Genomic DNA, 23,221 nt, shown 5'->3' with positions numbered 1-23,221 from the left:
GACAGAGCTTGAGCTGTTTTGCAAAGAAGAATGGGCAAAAATGTCACTCTCTAGATGTGCTAAGCTGGTAGAGACATCCCCAAAAAGGCTTGCAGCTGTAATTGCAGTGAAAGGTGGTTCTAAGTATTGACTCAAGGAAGCTGAATACAAATGCACGCCACACTTTTCAAATATTTGTTTGTAAAAAATTTGAAAACCATTTATCATTTTCCTTCCACTTCACAATTATGTGCCACTTTGTGTTGGACTATCACATAAAATCCAAATAAAATACATAACATTTTGGTTGTAACATGACAAAACGTGGAAAATGTCAAGGGGTATGAATACTTTTTCAAGGCACTGTATATACTGCTAATGCGAAAAAGGTATTTAGCATTTTATATTTACTAAAACGATTGCATTTCCATGTTATGTGTACTGAGGGAGACCAGGGGCCTGATTTACTATGCTTTGTGCGCTGCGCTGGTTCATGCGTTAATTAGTACTCCGGGTGGAGGCTTAATTGGGCGCATGAACCAGCGTAGCAGCCGGCGCATTGAAAGTAATATGTAAAGCCGCGCCGAACTCCCTATAGAAGTCTATGGGAGAAATCAAAAGTGTTCATTTTAAAGGCTAATCTGCTAGTTTTGTCCTAAAAAGTGTTTGGGGACCTCAGTCCTGTCCCAGGGAACATGTATCAATGCTTTTTTTATTTTTTAAAACGGCCGTTTTTTCGGGAGCAGTGAAATTAATAATTCTTAAAGTGAAACAATAAAAGTGAAATATTCCTTTAAATTTCGTACCTAGGGGGGGTGTAATGTCAGCATGTGAAATAGCGCATTTTTCCCGCACTTATGCCCCGTACACACCATCACTTTATGTGATGAAAAAAAACGACACTTTCTGTGAAGTAAAAAATGACGTTTTTGAAACTTCAATTTTCAAAGACGAAGTTGCCTACACACCATCGTTTTCTCACAATGATCTTGCAAAGTGAGGTTACGTTCCACCACGTTTTACCATTGAAGCTTGCTTCATAATTAGGTTCTGGGCATGCGTGGATGAAAAAACGTCTTAGAAAACGACGTTTTTTGCTACACACGGTCAATTTCTGTGAAGTAAAAAAGTGCACTTTTGAAAAACGACACATAAAATTGAAGCATGCTTCAATTTTTTTTTGGTCGTTTTTTACAAGACATAAAACGACGTTTTCCCCCACACACAGTCAATTAAAGTGACGTTTTTAAAAACGTCATTTTTTTTCATCACATAAAGTGATGGTGTGTACGCGGCATTAGAACTCCCCCTGCACAAAATGACATTCAGAAGGAAAAAAGTCATTTAAAAATTCACACGCGGCTATAATGAATTGTCGGCTCTGACAATTCTAAAGGGATTCATTCATAAAACAAACAAAAAAATGTGTAGGGGTTCCCCCAAATTAAATTACCAGGCCCTTCAGGTCTGGAATGGATATTAAGGGGAACCCCGCCGTAAAAAACAAAAAAAAAAAAGACATGCGGTTCCTGGCAAATATCCATTCCAGGCCCTTCAGGTCTGGTGTGGATTTTAAGGGGAACTCCACCCCAAATTGAAAAAAAATGGCGTGGAGTCCCCCTAAAAATCCACACCAGACCCTTATCCGAGCACGTTGACCTGGCCGGCCGCAGAAAAGAGGGGGGGACAGAGTGCGGCCCCCCCTCTCTCCTGAACCGCACCAGGCCACATGCCCTCAACATGGGGAGGATGTCCCCATGTTGATGGGGACAAGGGTCTCATCCCCACAACCCTTGCCCGGTGGTTGTGGGGGTATGCGGGCGGGAGGTTTATCAGAATCTGGAAGACCCCTTTAACAAAGGGGACCCCCAGATCCTGACCCCCCCCCCCCCTGTGTGAAATGGTAATGGGGTACATTGTACCTCTACCATTTCACCCCAAAAAAAAATATCAAAGTGTTAAAAATGACAGTAGCCGGTTTTTGACAAATCTTTTAATAAAATCTTCTTTTCTTCTTTCCTTCGGGTTTCTTCCGCTGCTTCTTTCTTCTCGTCCACATCTTGCCCGACGTCTTCTTCTATCTTCTCCGTCCGTCCTTCAGCCTTCTGGTCCCGCATCTTGCCCGTTGTCTTGTCCTGTCTTCTTCGTCGTCTTCCCGCTCCTGGGACCCGCCCCCCTCTGACGCCACAAGTAAACTCCTTAGAAGGTCATGTGCGTCAGAGGGGGGCGGGGTCACATGAGTGTGACACGGCGGGAACTTCTTCTCCGGGCGGCGCGATTGAAATTGAATTCCCCCGCTGTGTGACGCTCTGTGACCCCGTTTACTTGTGGCGTCAGCGGGGGGGCGGGTCCCAGGAGCGGGAACACGACGGCCAATTCAAATTCAAACGCTGGGTCCGGAGAAGACACAATATGCGGACGAGAAGGCTGGCGGACCGAGAAGAAGACCGCAGAAGACACAAGATGCGGACGAGGAGGCTGGCGGACGGACGGAGAAGAAGACAGGACAAGACAACGGGCAAGATGCGGGACCAGAAGGCTGAAGGACGGACGGAGAAGATAGAAGAAGACGTCGGGCAAGATGTGGACGAGAAGAAAGAAGCAGCGGAAGAAACCCGAAGGAAAGAAGAAAAGAAGATTTTATTAAAAGATTTGTCAAAAACCGGCTACTGTCATTTTTAACACTTTGACATTTTTTTTGGGGGTGAAATGGTAGAGGTACAATGTACCCCATTACCATTTCACACAGGGGGGGGGTCAGGATCTGGGGGTCCCCTTTGTTAAAGGGGTCTTCCAGATTCTGATAAAACTCCCGCCCGCATACCCCCACAACCACCGGGCAAGGGTTGTGGGGATGAGACCCTTGTCCCCATCAACATGGGGACATCCTCCCCATGTTGAGGGCATGTGGCCTGGTGCGGTTCAGGAGAGGGGGGGGGCCGCACTCTGTCCCCCCCTCTTTTCTGCGGCCGGCCAGGTCAACGTGCTCGGATAAGGGTCTGGTGTGGATTTTTAGGGGGACTCCACGCCATTTTTTTTCTCAATTTGGGGTGGAGTTCCCCTTAAAATCCACACCAGACCTGCGTGTACCCCCCCTCCCCCCCTGTATGAAATTTAAAGGAATATTTCACTTTTATTATTTATTATTTTATTATTTCACTTTAACCACTTCCATACCGCGCCTATTCTGGCACTTCTCTCCTTCATGTAAAAATTATATTTTGTTCCTGGGAAATTAATCAGGACCCCCAAACATTATATATAATTTTTTAGCAGACACCCTAGGGAATAAAGTTAGCGGTCATTTTTTATTTGATTTCCAACGGTATTTGCGCAATAATTTTTCAAACGACTTTTTTTTGGCCCAAAAAAAAAACACGGTTCATGAATTAAAAAAAAAAAAAAGTAAAGTTAGCCCAATTTTTATGGATAATGTTAAAGATGATGTTACACCGAGTAAATAGATACCTAACTTGTCACGCTTTAATATTGTACACACTCATGGAATGGCGCCAAACTTCGGGACATAAAAATATCCATAGGCGATGCTTGTTTTTTTTACAGGTGACCAGTTCAGAGTTACAGAGGAGGTCTAGGGCTAGAATTATTGCTCTCGCTCTAACGCACGCGTCAATACCTCACATGTGTGGTTTGAATGGTGTTTACATATGTGGGCGGGACTTACATGCATATTTGCTTCTGAGTGCGAGCTTCTAGGGACAGGGGCGTTATTTTATTTATTTGTTTGTTTTTTTTACCTCATATTTTTATTCTTGCACTTTTTTGACACTTTTTTTGATTTTGGATCACTTTTCTTCCTATTACAAGGAATGTAAACATCCCTTGTAATAGGACTAGTGTGTGACAGGTCCTCTTTATGGAGAGAGGCGGGGTCAATAAGGCTGGAAAGCATGGTATTGAAAAAAAAATAAAAGTTCTCATGCTTTCAGCTGCAATCATGTTCGTTCAGCACAGTGGTGTAGTGTATAGCACTTTGACCTAGCAGCAAAAGAGTCGTTGGTTCGAATCCCGCCCGTGACAGCATCTGCATAGAGTTTGCATGTTCTCCCTGTGCCTGCGTGGGTTTCCTCCCACAATATAAAAACACGCTGTAAATCGGATCCGGTCTAAATAAGCCCTAATATGCAGTAGTATATTTAGGTTTTGTTCTGCCCTAGGCCTGACTACATATCTGCACCTCCTAATAGAAAAATGACCCACCCCTTCCTGTCAAAGCCACACCCTGTTTTTGTATGACCCGCCCAGTAATTTTCAGGGGACCCACACACTAGTTCTGGGGGGGCACTGGATTCCCTTAACCACTTCCGTACCAGGCACTTACGCACCTTCCCGCCCAAGCCAATTTTCAGCTTTCAACACTGTCGCACTTTGAATGGCAATTGCGCGGTCATACAACACTGTACCCAAACAAAATTGGCGTCCTTTTTCCCCCACAAATAGAGCTTTCTTTTTTTGTTATTTGATCACCTCTGCGATTTTTTTTTTGCGCAACAACTAAAAAAATACTGCAAATTTAAAAAAAAAAAAAGTTTTTATTTTTTTAGGTTAATTTTTTTGTAAATAAGTTTTTCTCTTTCAATTACGGGCACTGATATGGCGGCACTGATGGGCACCGATGAGATGGCACTGATGGACATCGATGAGGTAGTACTGACGGGCACAGATGAGGTGGCATTGATTGGCGGCGCTGCTATGCGACACTGATGGGCACTCATAGGCGGCACTGATGGGCACTCATGGGCGGCACAGATGGGCACTCATGGGCGGCACTTATGGGTGGCACTGATGGATACTTATGGGCGGCACTTATGGGTGGCACTGATGGATACTTATGGGTGGCACAGGTGGGCACAGATAGGTGGGCACTGTGGGGTGGCACTGATGGACACTGTGGGGTGGCACTGATGGACACTGTGGGGTGGCACTGATTTTCCCAGGTTGCCAGTCAGTGCCCATTTGTGGGCACTGATTGGCATCTTTTTTTTTAATGCTTTTTTTTTTTTTTTTCTATATTTTTTTTTTTTTTGCACACCCTGGTGGTCCAGGGTGGGCATCCCTGGTGGTCCAGTGTGGTGATCCGAGGGGGGGCTGCGCTGATAAACAATCAGCGCGAACGCCCCCTGTCAGGAGAGCCGCCGATCGGCTCTCCTATACTCGCGTCTGTCTCCGTGAGAGACTCTTTACCGAGATCGGAGATGCAGGGTGTCAGACTGACACCCCGCATCACCGATCGCCGCGCTGCGTGCCCCCACAGGCGCGCGCGGCATGAAATCCTGCAGGACGTCCTGTCAGGATTGTGTAACCACTTCCCGGACGTAAATCGGCCATAGGCTGGGCGGGAAGTGGTTAATTTGCATAGTTTTTCTCTCACTTCCTGTTTGGCTATGGGGCAGGAAGTGAAGGCAAATCTCCCCAATTGGACACAGATAATACAAAATAAACTGACAGGGCCTATAACCCTTCCTCACTATCCAAAATTAAAGAAAATAAAACTTGTTGATTATAGTTCATGTCAGGGGCGGACTGACCATTGAGTCACTCGTGCACTGCCCGAGGGCCCCATGCCACTAGGCGGCCCCATCCGGGTTGCCAGGCTCAGTAAAACCAGGGACAGTATGTAAAAATCTGTGTTTTTTTTAGATCTGTCCCTGATATGTCCGAAAATGACATGCTTTTAATGTGAATATCCCAAGATTTTAGCTGCCCGCCTCTGCACTACCTCCTGGCGTGGTGGCCATCTGTAAGCCAGAGGGGCCCCATAATCTTCTATTGCCCAGGGGCCCCATGAGTTGTCAGTCCGCCCCTGGTTCTAGTTTAAGCACAAATTTCATAGAGTTTTATTGAGAGCCCTAAGGAAATATAACCATGCCAATAGGCCAGGATAGAGCGTTGCTAATATGTAGGAATGTGTGTGTTAGAGCACCCCACCCAATGTTAACTAAAAAATTATTAATTTGCAAATAAGTATTATCTGCTAATTTTTTTGGGGATGTCTGCACCCCTGATAGTGACAACATTTGTGAGGTGTCTTCACCCTTTCTAATTCATTCACTTCCTGTCACATAGCCAAACAGGAAGTGAGGGTAAAACCTTACTAATATATTTTCTTGGGGACACAGAGATCAATCTAAATAGTTTCCCATTATGTAAATTGCACTCTAGCATTTTGCTGTGTACACCCCAAATTATTAGGGATCTTGGACTTTGGGGTCCATTTACTAAAGGCAAATCCACTCCTACAAGTGCAAAGCAAGGAAGTAAACAAAACAACTTTGCTTCTACAGGATTGGATGTTAAAACCATCAGTGCTTCCTCTCTGATTTTCAGCAACTATGCTTGTACTGCAGAGTGGCTTTGCCTTTACTAAACCCCAAACTAAATAATCATTTGGGGCAGGGATCCTCAAACTACGGCCCTCCAGCTGTTTTAGAACTACACATCCCATGAGGCCATGTAATGCACTGACATTCACAGACATGACTAGGCATGATGGGAATTGTAGTTCCTGAACAACTGGAGGGCCGTAGTTTGAAGACCCATGATTTGGGGTGTACACAACAGTGCTGGAGTGCAATTTGCTTAATGGGGACACTAGTTAGATTGACCTGTGTCCCCAAGAAATGACACTGGTAGGGTTTTAACCTCACTTCCTGTTCAGCTGTGTGACAGGAAGTGAAGCCAATTTTAAGAAAAGGGACACAAAGCTCAACACAAAAATAAAAAAACACAAAGCAGGGGTTCTAACACTCACTTGGCTTCCCTCAAACACCCACAATTTGAATAGGATTGCCTTGCGCTAGATTTAAGCACAGTGCTGTAAATCAGCACGTCAAGCCTGTCCACCAATAGCAAACCCCCCCCCCCCAGGCCATGTTTGCAGGTTTTCCTTCATCTTGTACATGTGCTTTAAAATACAGTCTGGACAGCAATTCTTGATAAGAGAAATCCACAAAACATGTCCTGTCGGGGGTACTTGAGGGCTGAGGACCACTGCAGAAAAAATAAAATAATTACCAGTTTTTTCTTTAAAGTCATGGAGAATAAACATGGCAAACATTTCATGATTACACACCAGGAAAGAAGCTTAGACACACATAATTTGTTAGGCCCAAACCGATTTCAGCTGCAGCTGTCAACATATGTAGCATGAAAAAGTAACACAAGACAAACTTAACAATTCTAAAATAATTTTTATTGGTCAACAAAACAAGGAAAGCGAAAAAAGACAAACAAACAAACACAAACAAAAATACATTTCAAAATTCTAACTAACCATAGCTTCACACATTTTTCATAAAATAAGGCCACATAGACAAATACATCAAAGTGAACATCATTTAAAAATAAACCAAAACCATTGGCAAAATAAAACAAAACCCATGCAACAAACCACATTTGTGTTTAGCAACAGCATTTCTGCCAGCCTGCCCCTTCTGAGGGCAGCTGAGGACTGATCGATCCAAGCTTTTTATAACAGTGCTAGTAATGAAGCAATTGAAATCACATGAACAAATTGCAGTCTCTAGTTTGGGTGAGCTTGTAATTGGGCACACCTGCAATTAACCCAAACCACGCTCTATGAGCATCCAAGGAGTGTTTTTCACCTTTTAAAAAGAAAGGATATTTTTTTTCTAAGTGTTTGAGCATGCTCAGTTCATCACACATGTAGGAACCAAGCTGCAATGGAATGAGAGCTTTTTTTTTTTTTGTTTCCCCTGATCTGATGCTTTCCAGCCTGAAGGGGAGGTGTAAAGAAGTAAACACGCACATTTAATAATCTATTTGTGGGCAAAAAAAGGTTGACAATTTTGTTTGGGAGCCACGTCGCACGACTGCGCAATTGTCAGTTAAAGCGACGCCGTGCCGAATCACAAAAACTTGCCCGGTCATTGACCAGAAATATGGTCCGGGCTCAAGTGGTTAAAAATTAACAAAACACAAAAGTGATCCCAATTTTTGGGGATAATGTAAAAGATGATGTTACACTGAGTAAATAGATACCTTACATGTCACGCTTTACTATTGGAAACACTCCTGCAATGGGGCCAAAATGAATTCCGTGAATATCCCCATAGGCGACCTTTTTCTTTTTTTTCCAGGTTACCAGTTTATAGTTACAAAGAAGGTCTAGTGGTAAAAGTATTGCTCTCGCTCTAACGCATGCGTCAATACCTCACATGTGTGGTTTGAACGATGTTTATATATGTGGGCGGGACTTGTGTAAGTCCCGCCCACATATGTAAAAATTATTTTTACTTTTTGCTATAATAAATATCCCCAAAAATATATATTGTAAAAAATAAAAAAACCCTCAGTTTAGGCCGATACGTATTCTACATCTTTTTGGTTCCAAAAAATCGCAAATAGCGTTTAGTGTTTGGTTTTTGCAAAAGTTATAGCGTCTACAAAATATATATTTTTTTTGTTTTAACTAGTTATTGTTGCGATCAGCGATTTTTATCGGTACTGCGACATTATGGCGGACACATCGAACACTTTTTTGGAACCATTGGCATTTTTCTAGCGATCAGTGCTGTAAAAATGCATTGCTTACTCTAAAAATGCCACTGGCAGGGAAGGGGTTAACACTAGGTGCGAGGGAGGGGTTAAATATGTTCCCTGGGTATGATCTAACTGTAGGTGGGGGGTGGGACTGACATGTGTAAATGACAGATCGCTGTTCATGAAGGGGAACTCCAGACCCCCCCAAAAAAAATAAGGTGGGTTCCCTCCAGGCTCTTAGGCTTGGTCTGGAACATAAGGGGTTAAACCCGCGCAAAAAAAAAATAGCGTGGGGTCCCCCCCCCAAGATCCAAACCAAGCCCTTATCCCAGGCACGCAGTCTGGTCAGACAGGAATGGGGGTGGGGACGAGCGAGCGCCCCCCTCCCTCCTGAGCCATACCAGACCACATGCCCTCAACATGGGGGAGTGTGTGCTGTGGGGGAGGGGGGCACTGCCCCCCCACCCCAAAGCACTCTTGTCCCCATGTCGATAGGGACAAGAGCCTCTTCCCGACAACCCTGGCCGTTGGTTGTCGGGGTATGCGGGCGGAGGGCTTATCAGAATCTGAGAGACCCCTTTAATAAGGGGGCCCCCAGATGCCGGCCCCCCACCCTATGTGAATGAGTATGGGGTACATCGTACCTCTACCCATTCACATGGGGGAAATGTAAAGTAAAATAAAACACCACACAGAATAAAATATTTTATTAATCTGCTCCGGAGCCCCCCCTTTCTTCCTTAGCTCTCTTAGAAGGGGGGGTTTCTTCTCTCCCGATCTTCCGCCGGGACCCTGGGCTTCGGTGATTTCTGCCGGGGGAGGGCGCCATCCCTCGGTCCTCTCCGGAGCCTTCCGCCGGATGCCCCCCACCCCATTTAAGCTCTTTTTCATTAGGGAGGGGCATCCGGACTTCGGGGTCTTCTGCCGGGGGATGGCGCCTATCCCCCGGTCTTTCCGGTGCCTTCCGCCAGGGTTCCGGTCTTCCTGGTCTTCTGCCGGGGGTGCGCCAACTCCCAGGTCTTTTCTCTTCTGTCTTCTCTGCTCCCTCTTCTGCCTGGCTCCCCCGCGGAGCCAGGGCTTTCTTCCGTCTTCTTTCTTCTCTCTTCCTTCTTCTGCCTGTCTCCTCCGGGAGCACAGGGCTTGTCTCCGCTGTCTTCTTCCTTCTTTCCTTCTCTTCCATTGGATGTTGACACGACGAGGTTCCGCGCTGACATGCCGTGTCAGCGGCGGGCATGGACTTATATAGGGTAATGCCACCATGTGACCTCAACCCATGTGACATCACATTCCCTGGGCATGATGGGAATGTGATGTCACATGGGTTGAGGTCACATGGTGGCATTGCCCTATATAAGTCCATGCCCACTGCTCAGACGGCATTCCAGCGCCGGACCTCGTCGTGTCAACATCCAATGGAAGAGAAGGGAGAAGACAGCGGAGACAAGCCCTGGGCTCCCGGAGGAGACAGGCAGAAGAAGGAAGAGAGAAGAAAGAAGACGGAAGAAAGCCATGGCTCCGCGGGGGAGCCAGGCAGAAGAGGGAGCAGAGAAGACAGAAGAGAAAAGACCTGGGAGTTGGCGCACCCCCGGCAGAAGACCAGGAAGACCGGAACCCTGGCGGAAGGCACCGGAAAGACCGGGGGATAGGCGCCATTCCCCGGCAGAAGACCCCGAAGTCCGGATGCCCCTCCCTAATGAAAAAGAGCTTAAATGGGATGGGGGCATCCGGCGGAAGGCTCCGGAGAGGACCGAGGGATGGCACCCTCCCCCGGCAGAAATCACCGAAGCCCAGGGTCCCGGCGGAAGATCGGGAGAGAAGAAACCCCCCCTTCTAAGAGAGCTAAAGAAGAAAGGGGGGGCTCCGGAGCAGATTAATAAAATATTTTATTCTGTGTGGTGTTTTATTTTACTTTACATTTCCCCCAGGTGAATGGGTAGAGGTACGATGTACCCCATACTCATTCACATAGGGTGGGGGGCCGGCATCTGGGGGCCCCCTTATTAAAGGGAGCTCGCAGATTCCGATTAGCCCCGCCCGCATACCCCGACAACCAATGGCAAGGGTTGTCGGGAAGAGGCTCTTGTCCCTATCGACATGGGGGCAAGAGTGCTGTGGGGTGGGGGGGCAGTGCCCCCCTCCCCCACAGCACACACTCCCCCATGTTGAGGGCATGCGGTCTGGTACGGCTCAGGAGGGGGGGCGCTCGCTCGTCCCCGCCCCCATTCCTGTCCGGGCCAGACTGCATGCTTGGGATGAGGGCTTGGTTTGGATCTGGGGGGGACCCCCGCGCCGAATCGGCGCGGGTTTAACCCCTCACGTTCCGGACCAAGCCTAAGGCCTAATGTAGCCCTGAAGGGGGACCCGCGCCGATTTCAAGTTTGAAATTTGGCGCCGAGTTACCCTTCAGGGCTGAAAACAGCTCGGAGATTCCCGTGCGCCGCGTCACGCAGCGCATTCACGGGTACGCCGCTTGGTATTTACCAAGATTTTCACGGCGTACTGACAAGGCGCACGGGAATCCCTGACTTTTCTCTCTGCGCATGCCCAGTATGCAAATGAACCTCCCGAGGTTCAGGCGCACTGTGCAAGCGTATGGGGATCTGTTTTCAAAAAACACTTTCCCTTTCAATTCGGCCCGCCAAACACTTCAAAACACATGTCACTTCACTTCCCCTGCATCCCCCCACCTCCCCCCCTAATAAACTCCCGCCCAAACCCCCGCAATTTACATTTCAATGTGCCGTGCGCCAGGTCTGTACTGGTGCACAATGCACCCTCTCCTGGGCGCACGGAGCACATTAGTAACTAGGGAAATACACTGCACTAGCAGCGTATTTCTTTAGTAAATGGCCAAACGGCTGCTACTCCTGCTTTTACTCCATGAGTCATGGAGTAAAGGCTTGGTAAATCAGGCCCCAGATATATTTAAGGGTCCTGGTTTTAGTAACACTTTAAAATATATAGTGATGTGAAGGTGACTAATATTAAGATGTTGTGCTTATATGTTTTTAGGGGTTCTGGTTTTGTGTATTGTGTTGTTGATGAAAACAGTTTATTTGTTGACACAGTTTTGTTTGTGATTTTTTTTTTTTTGGAGGGTTTAAAGATAATCTGCAGAATTATATTAGTAGAATCACAGCAATCGATCTGGCAGTAAATTTGTCTCTCTAATATCTTTGGGTTTTGCAGATGTGTCAATTTATGTACTTAAAGGAAGGGCAAGGTGGTTTTATTTAATTGGGAATGAGAGAGATGTATATACTTCTGAGATGTAGAAGATGCGTGTTTTGTTTGGTAAATGTAGTTAGAGGAGAGGTATATACTGATACAGGTGTAAAAAAAAAAAAAAAATTCTCCATTGGAACTTTGCTGCAGCAACATACAAGGTTGTTCATAAAAACAACATTTTTTTTGTACAATGCAGATTTCACAGAGCGGGGATCTCCCACTTACCTGGCGGCCACTGTCATATGAAGTCCCGCCTCCTGGACTGGCTCCTATGATAGACAGCACACTGATGATATCCATCATGGAAGCGGCCATGCTGGGTAACTGGGAGATCTCCACTCTGTGTAATCTGGCTGCTCTCCTCTCTAATCCCCAGGGACTGGTGATTCTGCGCTGATGGGCACTGGTGAGGCTGCGCTGATGGACACTGGTGAGGCTGTGCTGATGGGCACTGGGGATGGTGAGCTTATTCGGTGGTTTAAAGGGCCACTTGACTGGACTTGCCCCCCAGGCCCCAAGGCTGCCAGCCCTCCCCTGGTTGTACTTGTGATATTTTATTTCCGATACCAGAGTATTGATGTATGTAGTCATTATTAATGCATTGTACATTAAAGAATGTTGGGCCAGATTCACAGAGGAAATATGCCGGAGTATCTACTGATACTCCGGCATATTTTCAAATTTGCCACGTCGTATCTTTATTTGTAATTCACAAAAAAGATACAACGGCTTTTGGCTAAGATCCGACAAGCGTACGGCTTCGTACGCCTTCGGATCCTAGGTGTAATTTTCCGGTGGCCGCTGGGTGGAGTTCGCGTCGTTTTCCAGCGTCGGGTATGCAAATTAGCTGATTACGGCGATCCACGAAGATACGCGCGTTCGTCGCAATCTCTTACGTCGTCGCTAGTCGTTTTTTCCCGTCGCAAACTTAGGCCTGATTTTTCATGGCTTATCTTTAGAACAGCCATGTTAAAGTATGGCCATCGTTCCCGCGTCGAATTTCAAATTTTTTTTTTTTGCGTAAGACGTCCGGGAATACGAAACGACGTAATGCACGTCGCCGTTTAAACAATACGTTGGGGCGACGTAATTTCACGCAAAGCACGTCAGGAAATTTCCTAACAGAGCATGCGCAGAACATTCGGCGCGGGAACGCGCCTAATTTAAATGGTACACGCCCCATTTGAATTAAGCGGACTTGCGCCGGACGGCTTTACGTTACACCATCGTAAGTTTACACGCAAGTGCTTGGTGAATCAGGCACTTGCGCTGAAAACTTGCGGCGGTGTAACGTAAAGACGATACGTTACGCCGCCGCGGATGTACATGAATCTGGCCCGTTGTTTTTATGAAAAAACATGTATGTTGCTGCAGTAAAGTCTCAAGGGAGAAAAATTATTTTTACACCTGTATCAGTATACAGGCAGTCCCCGGATTACAAACAAGACAGGGACTGTAGGTTTGTTCTTAAGTTGAATCTGTTTGTAAGTCGGAACAGGATTTTTTTTTAAGTGTAGCTTCAGCCCAATTAATCCTATTTTTAAGCTTTTTGGGTAGCATAGGGAAGGGTTATCACCCTTGTAACATTTGTTTTGCTGTCTGTGCCCCTGTTCAGCAGATTTCACCTCACTTTCTGTCCCAATGACAATTGGATTTTGAGAATGTGGGGTTTTTAGGCAAACAAGGATTGGTGATAAAGCATCAGAGGAGAGGAGACTCATTTTTCCCATATTAACTCTTAGGCCCCGTACACACGGCCGAGAAACTCGACGAGCAAAACACATCGTTTTGCTCGTCGAGTTCCTTGTGAAGCCGCCGAGAATATCGGCGAGCCAAGTTTCCCCGTTGACTAACGAGGAATCAGAGAACATGTTCTCTATTTGGCCCGATGAGATCCTCGTCGGTTTCCTCGGCCGAAAGTGTACACACGGCCGGGTTTCTTGGCAGAATACGGCTCCGATCGAGTTTCTGGCTGAATTCTGCCGAGAAACTCGGTCGTGTGTACGGGGCCTCACAGGAGAGAATTTCCCTTCCAAGGGGTAGATTTCCTCTCACTTCCTGTTGTCTCCCTCCGTTTGTAAGTAGGAGTCGTTTGTAAGTCAGGTGTTTGTAAGTAGGGGACCGCCTGTATACTTCTCTATCTACACTTACTAAACAAAACATACATCTTCTACATCTCAGGAGTATATACATCTCTCTCATTCCCAATTAATAAAACCATCTTGCCCTTCCCTCAAGTACATAAATTGTCACATCTGAAAAACCCAAAGAAATTAGAGAGCCACATTTACTGCCAGATTGATTGCTGTGTACTATTCTACTGGTATAATTCAAGCAACAATTAGTCAAAATTAATATTTAAAAAGTGCAAATATTCTTCTTAAATGATCCAAGGTGCTTAAAACAAACAAGACGTGCTTCTCGACTAACTGAGATCAAGCTGCTTACCAGATATGTATTAGCAAAGATTATAATAGTCATACAAGCATGTTGCGCCTCTAATGACCTGTACACACGATCGGTTCACCTGATGAAAACGGACTGATGGATTTTTTCATCAGATATCAGATGAAGCTGACTTTCATCAGTCGTGCCTACACACCATCAGTTAAAAAAACGATCGTGTCAGAACGCGGTGACCTAAAACACAACGACGTTCTGAGAAAAATGAAGTTCAATTCTTCCAAGCATGCGTTGACTTGATTCTGAGCATGCATGGATTTTTAACCGATGGACGTGCCCACAGACGATTGTTTTTTTCTATCGCTTTTTTAACCATCAGATAATTCTAAAACAAGTTCCTAGTTTTTTCACCGATGGATAACAAACCGATGGGTCCCACAAACGATCGGTTCGTCTGATGAAAACGGTCCATCAGACCGTTTTCATCAGACGAACCGATCGTGTGTACGCGGCTTAAGGGTTAATGGTTTCACCAGTAAGATAAATCAACAGGATTGCCACCCAACTCCACATCAATACCAGCAGACAGGATTCCACACCATAATCAAAGTAGCTCGAAAAAAGAAAGCAAGCTCCATAGTGTAAAATCACTATAGCGCAAATTTATTAAACCAAAATGTAAACACATATAAACTCCTAGAAGACAGCGTTTAAAGCGGTTGATGACTTTTATTTATGTGGACAATTGCAGGTTTTATAATAATTTGCTTTAGAAGAATGTTTCCTTACCTACCTTTCTTGCAAGATATTTGTATAATTGTGGCTAAGTGCCGTTTGTCCAAACTTTCTGGCAGGCCAAGACCCTGCCGGAAAAATGCAGTGTCTATGCCGAGTCTGCGTCATTTCCTATTGTCGACATCAGCCCCGACATCCCGCAATGCCAACAATAAGATAGTCTCTGATTTGTTCGATGTCTGTTTCCATAGTAACTGGAAATGAAGAAGAGGCTTGGATAGTGCAATTACTGCGCATGCGCGAGATTACAGAGGGAAAAATGTAATGCGGGCAGAAGTAAATCAGAATACAGACATAGGAGACCACAGTTGATATGGCGACGGCTATGACAGAGCAGCAGTGAAGAACGATTTTTTGGGCTTACTCTTAGTGCCCATTTTATTTTCAATACATATGTAGATTGTAATATTGGTTAAATCGTTTTTATATTGACGAGTTTATTACCACTTTAAAATAACTAAGTGCTCCTGTATGTAAATCAGCGTTCGGTCCGATCACTGATCGTATGTGCAATAATGTCACATTCTAAGACTCTGCCTGACTGGTTCTGCTGGAGACAGCATCATTAAGAGAACTAGCCAGTTCGCTTGATGATGTTGTCTCCAGTAAAACCAGTCGGGTAGAGCCTTAAGATGAGATGTTATTGTTTTTATGATGGTGGCTGAAGACTTTAAATGGCACAACAGAATCATCCAGCGCCAAGTCTACTCAGTAGATACATGTAAAATACCTTTATCTGGGAGCTGTGTATTTTTCCACAACCTCTTCTGATTAGAAAGAGAGTTTTGGCCCAAGGTGGTTGGGACTCGAGGCATACAAGGCAACATGAGGGAAGCTCAGCAAATATCGCCAAAATGCATAAACAGTCCCAAACATTGGGATGGAACCCCAAATGTTCACAAATAAATTCACCAATTGGTTTGACATGATCCAGGCCAAAAGTCATGCCTGGCCAAAAGTCATGCCAATTTGGTGATCTAGTAGTCTTCATGTGAAGTCCCATTCAGCAAATGACTACTGTATATTTATGTTAGTTATCATACAAGCTAACATATGATTAGTCGTTGTAGGATTTGAAAGGCTTCTTTACCCATTTTAAGCTTGTAGTGCTCTTTAACTTAATTGTGGAGATTCAGCTTCTTCTTTATTCAAGGTTCTTGTGATGAAACTGGGCCTCCACATTGAAAGGTTGACTTGAAGTGTAGTAGATATCAGAGATGGCACAAACGAGCTTTGTGGCAAGTATAATCCAAATCGGTGATATTGCCTTTTGTACTACTTCTATCTTTAAGTAAGGTGTTATTCATTAAAAAAAATACAGTACAGTATACTAATTTGTAGTGTTTCCTATAGGAACTGGAGAGAGTGGAAAGAGCACATTTATAAAGCAGATGCGAATCATCCATGGAACCGGGTTCTCAGTAGAAGATCGCAAAGTGTACGCAATACTCGTGCATCAGAACATAGTTACCTGTGCTCAGTATTTGGTGGGAGCTATGGAAACCCTACAAGTGCCTTATACCTTGCAAGGAAACATGGTAATGTTGTATCTGAGCAGTGTTGAAATGACACACAGTAAATAACAGTTCTACTTGTTGCATGAATGTTTAGTAAATGGTCCCCCATAGATCCCCCTTTAGAGCGGGCCAGGCCGGGGGCCTTCATAGATCCCCTTAGAGCAGGCCAGGGCAGGTCCCCCATAGATCCTCCTTTAGAGCAGGCCATTGAAGCAGGTCCCCCATAGAATAGATCTCCATTTAGTCTTCTTACTCAGATACTCTTACCTTTCACCTGTAGTATATTCATCAGGTTTTCCTGCTGCACCACACTCCATCCCTGAAAATAATATATATATATATATATATATATATATATATATATATATATATATATATATATATATATTTTTAGCCAACATGTTACTGCTGGAGCTGGGCCGGCACAGAACAGAAGAATCTATTCCAGCTCCAGGCCTCCTCCAGCACCTTCCTTCCTTGTTTCCACCCCCTCGGCTCAGTCAGCTCTCGGCTGTTCTCCTTCTCCCCGTCCCACGCTGGGCAGCCGCTTCACTGACACTGCCTGTCCCTGCTCCCTCCAACAGAACACAGATAAATCACTCCACAGTCCGCAGTAACATACACTCCTCCACTCCACTGACTCCTTTCTTCTTCCTCCTGGGCTGCTTGTTCTCTTGCGCTGGGTGGCCACTGCACAGACTAATACAAGTCCCTCCCTCCAACAGATCACTTTACACTCCACTCCACTAGAGTTTGCGGCCGGAGCCACATTACAGTACACAGAAGGAGACTCAGCACAAAAAATGTCTGCGGCGGCTGCGAACACTGCAAGGGCCGCTCACGGACACAGGTGTCTGTGTGCGGACACCTTGCTGATCCCTGCTTGGAAGTGTAGTGCAGTGTGCTGTAGATCTGAGGGGGACATGCAAGGACAATAAAAAGGCGTTTTTGCTTGCACATGATTGGATGATAGAAAACAGCAGAGCTTCCCCTTATTTCAGATCTTCCCAGATCTATAGCAAAAGAGTCTGTTAGCTTACAATTTGGGCTTATTGGTCCTAAAGGCTCGAGTTAAATTTCTTGAACACCAGTTGTCCCTTTTCATGTGTGGACTATTCTCTTTTTTGACTTACTAAACTGAGAGCCATTTCACACCACATCCAGTCCAGTGCGTTTTTTTTTTTCCATCAGAAAACCCATGGAAAGTAGGTTATGCTGTATGGTTTCCAATGGCATAGGTTACACTGTATCTATACGTTGTATTTTTACAGTATTCTTTACAGTATATACAATTATCTCTTCTGGAAATAACCAATAAAATAGTTTGAACTAAAAGTCTGTTAGTTTGCTGATTGGTGCAATGCAGATGTAATCTTATTCTCACTGTCTCACCACCGGCGGATCCAGGGGGGGCAACAGGGCAATTGCAATTTTTTTTTTTTGTTATCATTTTTTTTTTAAAACTGCTTTGCGGTGCCTGCAGCTGCCGCTGCCGAGTCTCTCACTCTCTCTCATCACCAGGGCCGGAGTGGCCCAGCCCGGTAGGCTGCCTGTCCTGAGGCTGCTTTGAGCTGTAGCTGACTGCAGCGCTTCCCCTCTCTCCTGCATGTATGACACCGGGCATCTCTCGCTGTGTGTGAGAGCTGGGTCTGTGTTCGGCTGTGCTGCCTGTGCTAGACCTGCTTGTGTGATAGTAGATGGAGATGGAACACTGATTGAATCAGTGTTTTGTCTATCACACAAGCCCGTCTAGGGGGGGACCTTGCTAGAGCACACTGCCCTGACGAACACAGACCTACAGCTCCTGTTTGTTCCATCACACACGTCGGGAGAGGAGATACCTGCTGTGTGTGATCGAGGCAATGCCATGGTGAGTGCCATGCACAGTGGGGCTTCATTCATATACAAAAGTGGGGCTGCATTAATATACAAAGTGGGGCTGCATTAATAGACAAAAGTGGGACTGCATTCATAGACAAAGTGGGACTGCATTAATATACAAAAGTGGGGCTGCATTAATATACAAAAGTGGGGCTGCATTAATATACAAGTGGGGCTGAATTAATATACAAAAGTGGGACTGCATTCATAGACAAAAGTGGGACTGCATTCATATACAATTGTGGGACTGCATTCATAGACAAAAGTGAGACTGCATTCATAGACAAAGTGGGACTGCATTCATAGACAAAGTGGGGCTGCATTTATATACAAAAGTGGGGCTGCATTTATATACAAAAGTGGGGCTGCATTTATATACAAAAATGGGACTGCATTTATATACAAAAGTGGGGCTGCATTTATATACAAAGTGGGACTGCATTCATATACAAAAGTGGGGCTGCATTCATATACAAAAATTTTAAGTTAAGGAGCACCCTGATGGGCACATTTTATATTAAGGGGCACTCTGATGGGCACAACAAAATGTTTCCCTTAACATAAAATTTGCCCATCAGAGTGCCCCTTAACATAAAATATGTCCAACAGCGTGCCCCTTAACATAAAATGTGCCCATGGGCACATTTTATATTAAGGGACACTCTGATGGGCACATTTTATGTTTAAGGGCACTCTGATGGGCACAACAAAACGTGCTCCTTAACATAAAATCTGCCCTTTAGAGTGCCCCTTAATACAAAATGTGCCCATCAGTGTTGCTCTTAAAATAAAATATGCCCATCAGAGTGCTCCTTAACAAAAAATGTCCCCATCAGCATGCCCCTTAACATAAAATAAGGGTCACGATGATGGGCACCTTTTATGTTAAGGGGCACTCTGATGGGCACATTTTATTTTAAGGGGCACGCTGATGGCTATATATTTTTAATGTGTACGCTGATGGGCATAATTTATGTTAAGGGCCATTCTGATGAGCACCACAGAATGTGTCTATCAGTGTGCCCCTTAACAAAATATGCCCATCAGTGTGCACATTAAAAATATACCTATCAGTATTAAAATAAAATTTGTCCATTAGAGTGCTCCTTTCCCCTTAACATAAAAAAAAAGGTGCCCATCAGCGTGACCGTTAATAACATATGCCCAGCAGTGTACACAATAAAATATATGCCCATTAGTGATCACTAATTAACATGTCACATACCTGGGCAGTGTAATAGTTTAAAACAATTTTTATATATACAGTGGGACTGAATTTATATACAAAAGTGGGACTGCATTTATATACAAAAGTGGGACTGCATTTATATACAAAAGTGGGGCTGCATTCATATGTACAGTGAGGCTGCAATGATGGGCACTGATGAGGCTGCATTGATCTCTTGTACAATGTCTTCAGTCTCTGACCATCCCTTGTACCATGTCTGCAGTCTCTGACCATCCCTTGTACCATGTCTGCAGTCTCTGACCATCCCTTGTACCATGTCTGCAGTCTCTGACCATCTCTTGTACCATGTCTGCAGTCTCTGACCATCTCTTGTATCATGTCTGCAGTCTCTGACCATCTCTTGTACCATGTCTGCAGTCTCTGACCATCTCCTGTACCATGTCTGCAGTCTCTGACCATCTCTTGTACCATGTCTGCAGTCTCTGACCATCTCTTGTACCATGTCTGCAGTCTCTGACCATCTCTTGTACCATGTATACAGTCTCTGACCATCTCTTGTACCATGTCTGCAGTCTCTGACCATCTCTTGTACCATGTCTGCAGTCCCTGACAATCGTCTACAAACTATGGGATAGATTTATGGCATTTATATTTAAATATTTTTTACTAGTAATGGCAGCGATCATTGATTTTTTAGCGGTACTGCAACATTGCAGCGGACACACCGGACACCTAATTGAGTTCTGTAAGCAACACCTTATTTTCTGGCAGTGCCCCTCCCGAGACTAGACTCTGGATCCGCCCTTGTGTCTCACTGACGTTTCTGGATTCTGAGGCATGTGGAAAGATAAAGGATTGTCATAGGATCTCTGGGAAAAGGTAGTTGTACTGTTAAAAACAGGAAAGGCATATAAAAAGATGTCCAAGGAATTGAGAATGCCAATCAGCAGTGTTCAAACTCTAATCAAGAAGTGGCCCTTCTGGCACAAAGTCATTTGGAGTGATGAGTAGAGTTGAGAGGACACCTGGATGTTCGGGTTCGGGAACCCGAACCCGAACCCGAACTCCGAACCCCATTGTAGTCAATGGGACACGGACTTTTAGAAAAAAAAATGCGCGGAGGTCCCCGCAAATTCAATAACCAGACCCTTTAGGTCTGGTATGGATATTAAGGGGAACTCCGCCGTCAATTTAAAAAAATAAATGACGTGCGGTTCCCCCTAAATATCCATAACCAGACCCTTCAGGTCTGGTATGGATATTAAGGGGAACCCCTCGTTCCCGGCTTCCTGCTCCAACGTTGTCCTGATCCAGCGACGGGTGCGGGTGATCTCCAGCGATGAGAAGATCCATTCATCCAGAGCGCAGCATCGCCGACCTCCTCTCACCGCTGGACACAGCCCAGCGAATGACGCGCTGAAGCTGTGACATTACTTATATAGGGGAGGCAGGGCCACCCGTCACGTGACCCCGCACCCTCTGACGCACCCTCTGCTACGTCACTGGGTAAGCCCAGTCTTCCCTCTTCCTGGACTTCCCCAGTGACGTAGCAGAGGGTGCGTCAGAGGGTGCGGGGTCACGTGACGGGTGGCCCTGCCTCCCCTATATAAGTAATGTCTCAGCTTCAGCACGTCATTCGCTGGGCTGTGTCCAGCGGTGAGAGGAGGTCGGCAATGCTGCGCTCTGGATGGATGGATCTTCTCATCGCTGGAGATCACCCGCACCTGTCGCTGGATCAAGACAACGTTGGAGCAGGAAGCCGGGAACGAGTGGATTATCACCGCTGGAGTTTTTTTCTTTTTTTTTTATTAATAAAGGACTTTATTCTACGGTGTGTGTGTGTGTTTTTTTACAAGAATTTACACTTCCTTCGTGCAATGGTAGGGGTACAGTGTACCCCATTACCATTTCACACAGGGGTGGGTCAGGATCTGGGGGTCCCCTTTGTTAAAGGGGTCTTCCAGATTCTGATAAGCCTCCCGCCCGCATACCCCCACAACCACCGGGCAAGGGTTGTGGGGATGAGAGCCTTGTCCCCATCAACATGGGGACAAGGTGCTTTGGGGGGCAATGTTGAGGGCATGTGGCCTGGTGCGGTTCAGGAGAGGGGGGGCCACACTCTGTCCCCCCCCTTTTTTTTCTGCGGCCGGCCAGGTCAACGTGCTCGGATAACGGGTCTGGTTATGGATATTTAGGGGGAACCGCATGTCTTTTTTTTTTTAAATTGACGGCGGGGTTCCCCTTAATATCCTTACCAGACCTGAAGGGTCTGGTTATGGATATTTAGGGGGAACCGCACGTCATTTTTTTTTTAAATTGACGGCGGGGACCTCCGCACATTTTTTTTCCCGAACTCCGAAACCCGGACCCAAACTTTTTCTAATTGTTCGGGTCCGGGTTCGGGAAAAACCCAAAGTCCGTACCGAACCCAAACTTTACAGTTCGGGTTCGCTCAACTCTAGTGATGAGACCAAAATGTAACTTTTTGCAGTATGTTATCAAGAAATACTGGAGAAACATTTGTATCCATCAGCCAGGAAGCTGCGCATGGGACGTACTTGGACATTCCAACTTGACAATGATCCAAAACACAAGGCCAAGTTGACCTGTCATTGGCTACAACAGAATAAAGTGAAGGTTCTGGAGTTGCCATCTCAGTCTCCTGACCTCAATATCATTGAGCCACTCTGGGGAGATCTCAGATGTCCAGTTCATGCAAGACAGCCCAAGAATTTACAGGAACTGGAGGCTTTTTTTTCAAAAGGAATGGGCAGCTTTACCATCCGAGAATATAAAGAGCCTCATCCCCAAATACCCCAAAAGACTTCAAGCTGTCATTGATGTCAAAGGGGAAAACACAGTATTAAGAACTGGTGTATATAAACTTTTGATCAGGGTCATTTGGGTAGTTTATGTTGCCAATGTGATTTAAAAAAAGTAAATGCAGTTAATTGATAATAAATGGCTTCAGCCAAACACCAACCATGAGTGAAAAAAAAGTTTTTGTGTTATCATTCATATCCTTTGAAAAATGGCCAAGAAATCATAAATTCTGGCAAGGGAATGTAAACTTATAAAAACAACTGTGTATATATATATATATATATATATATATATATATATATATATATATATATATATATATATATATACAGTACAGACCAAAAGTTTGGACACACCTTCTCATTCAAAGAGTTTTCTTTATTTTCATGACTATGAAAATTGTTGATTTACACTGAAGGCATCAAAACTATGAATTAACACATGTGGAATTATAAATAACAAAAAAGTGTGAAACAACTGAAAATATATTTCATATTCTAGGTTCTTCAAAGTAGCCACCTTTTGCTTTGATTACTGCTTGGCACACTCTTGGCATTCTCTTGATGAGCTTCAAGAGGTAGTCACCTGGCGCAGCACCCCATCACTCTCCTTCTTGGTCAAATAGCCCTTACACAGCCTGGAGGTGTGTTTGGGGTCATTGTCCTGTTGAAAAATAAATGGTGGTCCAACTAAATGCAAACCGGATGGAATAGCATGCCGCTGCAAGATGCTGTGGTAGCCATGCTGGTTCAGTATGCCTTCATTTTTGAATAAATCCCCAACAGTGTCACCAGCAAAGCACCCCCACACCATCACACCTCCTCCTCCATGCTTCACGGTGGGAACCAGGCATGTAGAGTCCATCCGTTCACCTTTTCTGCGT

The 23,221-nt window shown here is 45.2% G+C and overlaps 1 protein-coding gene across 3 annotated transcripts in view; it reads left to right on the top strand.

Annotated features, from left to right (window-relative positions):
- The window catches only part of GNA15 (G protein subunit alpha 15), a 135,401-nt gene that overhangs the window by 49,800 nt on the left and 62,380 nt on the right, over positions 1-23,221 (top strand). For all 3 annotated transcript variants that reach the window (XM_040321776.1, XM_040321773.1, XM_040321777.1), the window contains exon 2: positions 16,282-16,466. In XM_040321776.1, the coding sequence (XP_040177710.1) occupies positions 16,282-16,466 (185 nt within the window). The remainder of the gene's footprint in view (positions 1-16,281; positions 16,467-23,221) is intronic.

This window comes from Rana temporaria, chromosome 1 (assembly GCF_905171775.1).
Source record: "Rana temporaria chromosome 1, aRanTem1.1, whole genome shotgun sequence".
Lineage (NCBI taxonomy): Eukaryota > Metazoa > Chordata > Amphibia > Anura > Ranidae > Rana > Rana temporaria.
This window is presented reverse-complemented; position numbering and strand designations above follow the sequence as displayed.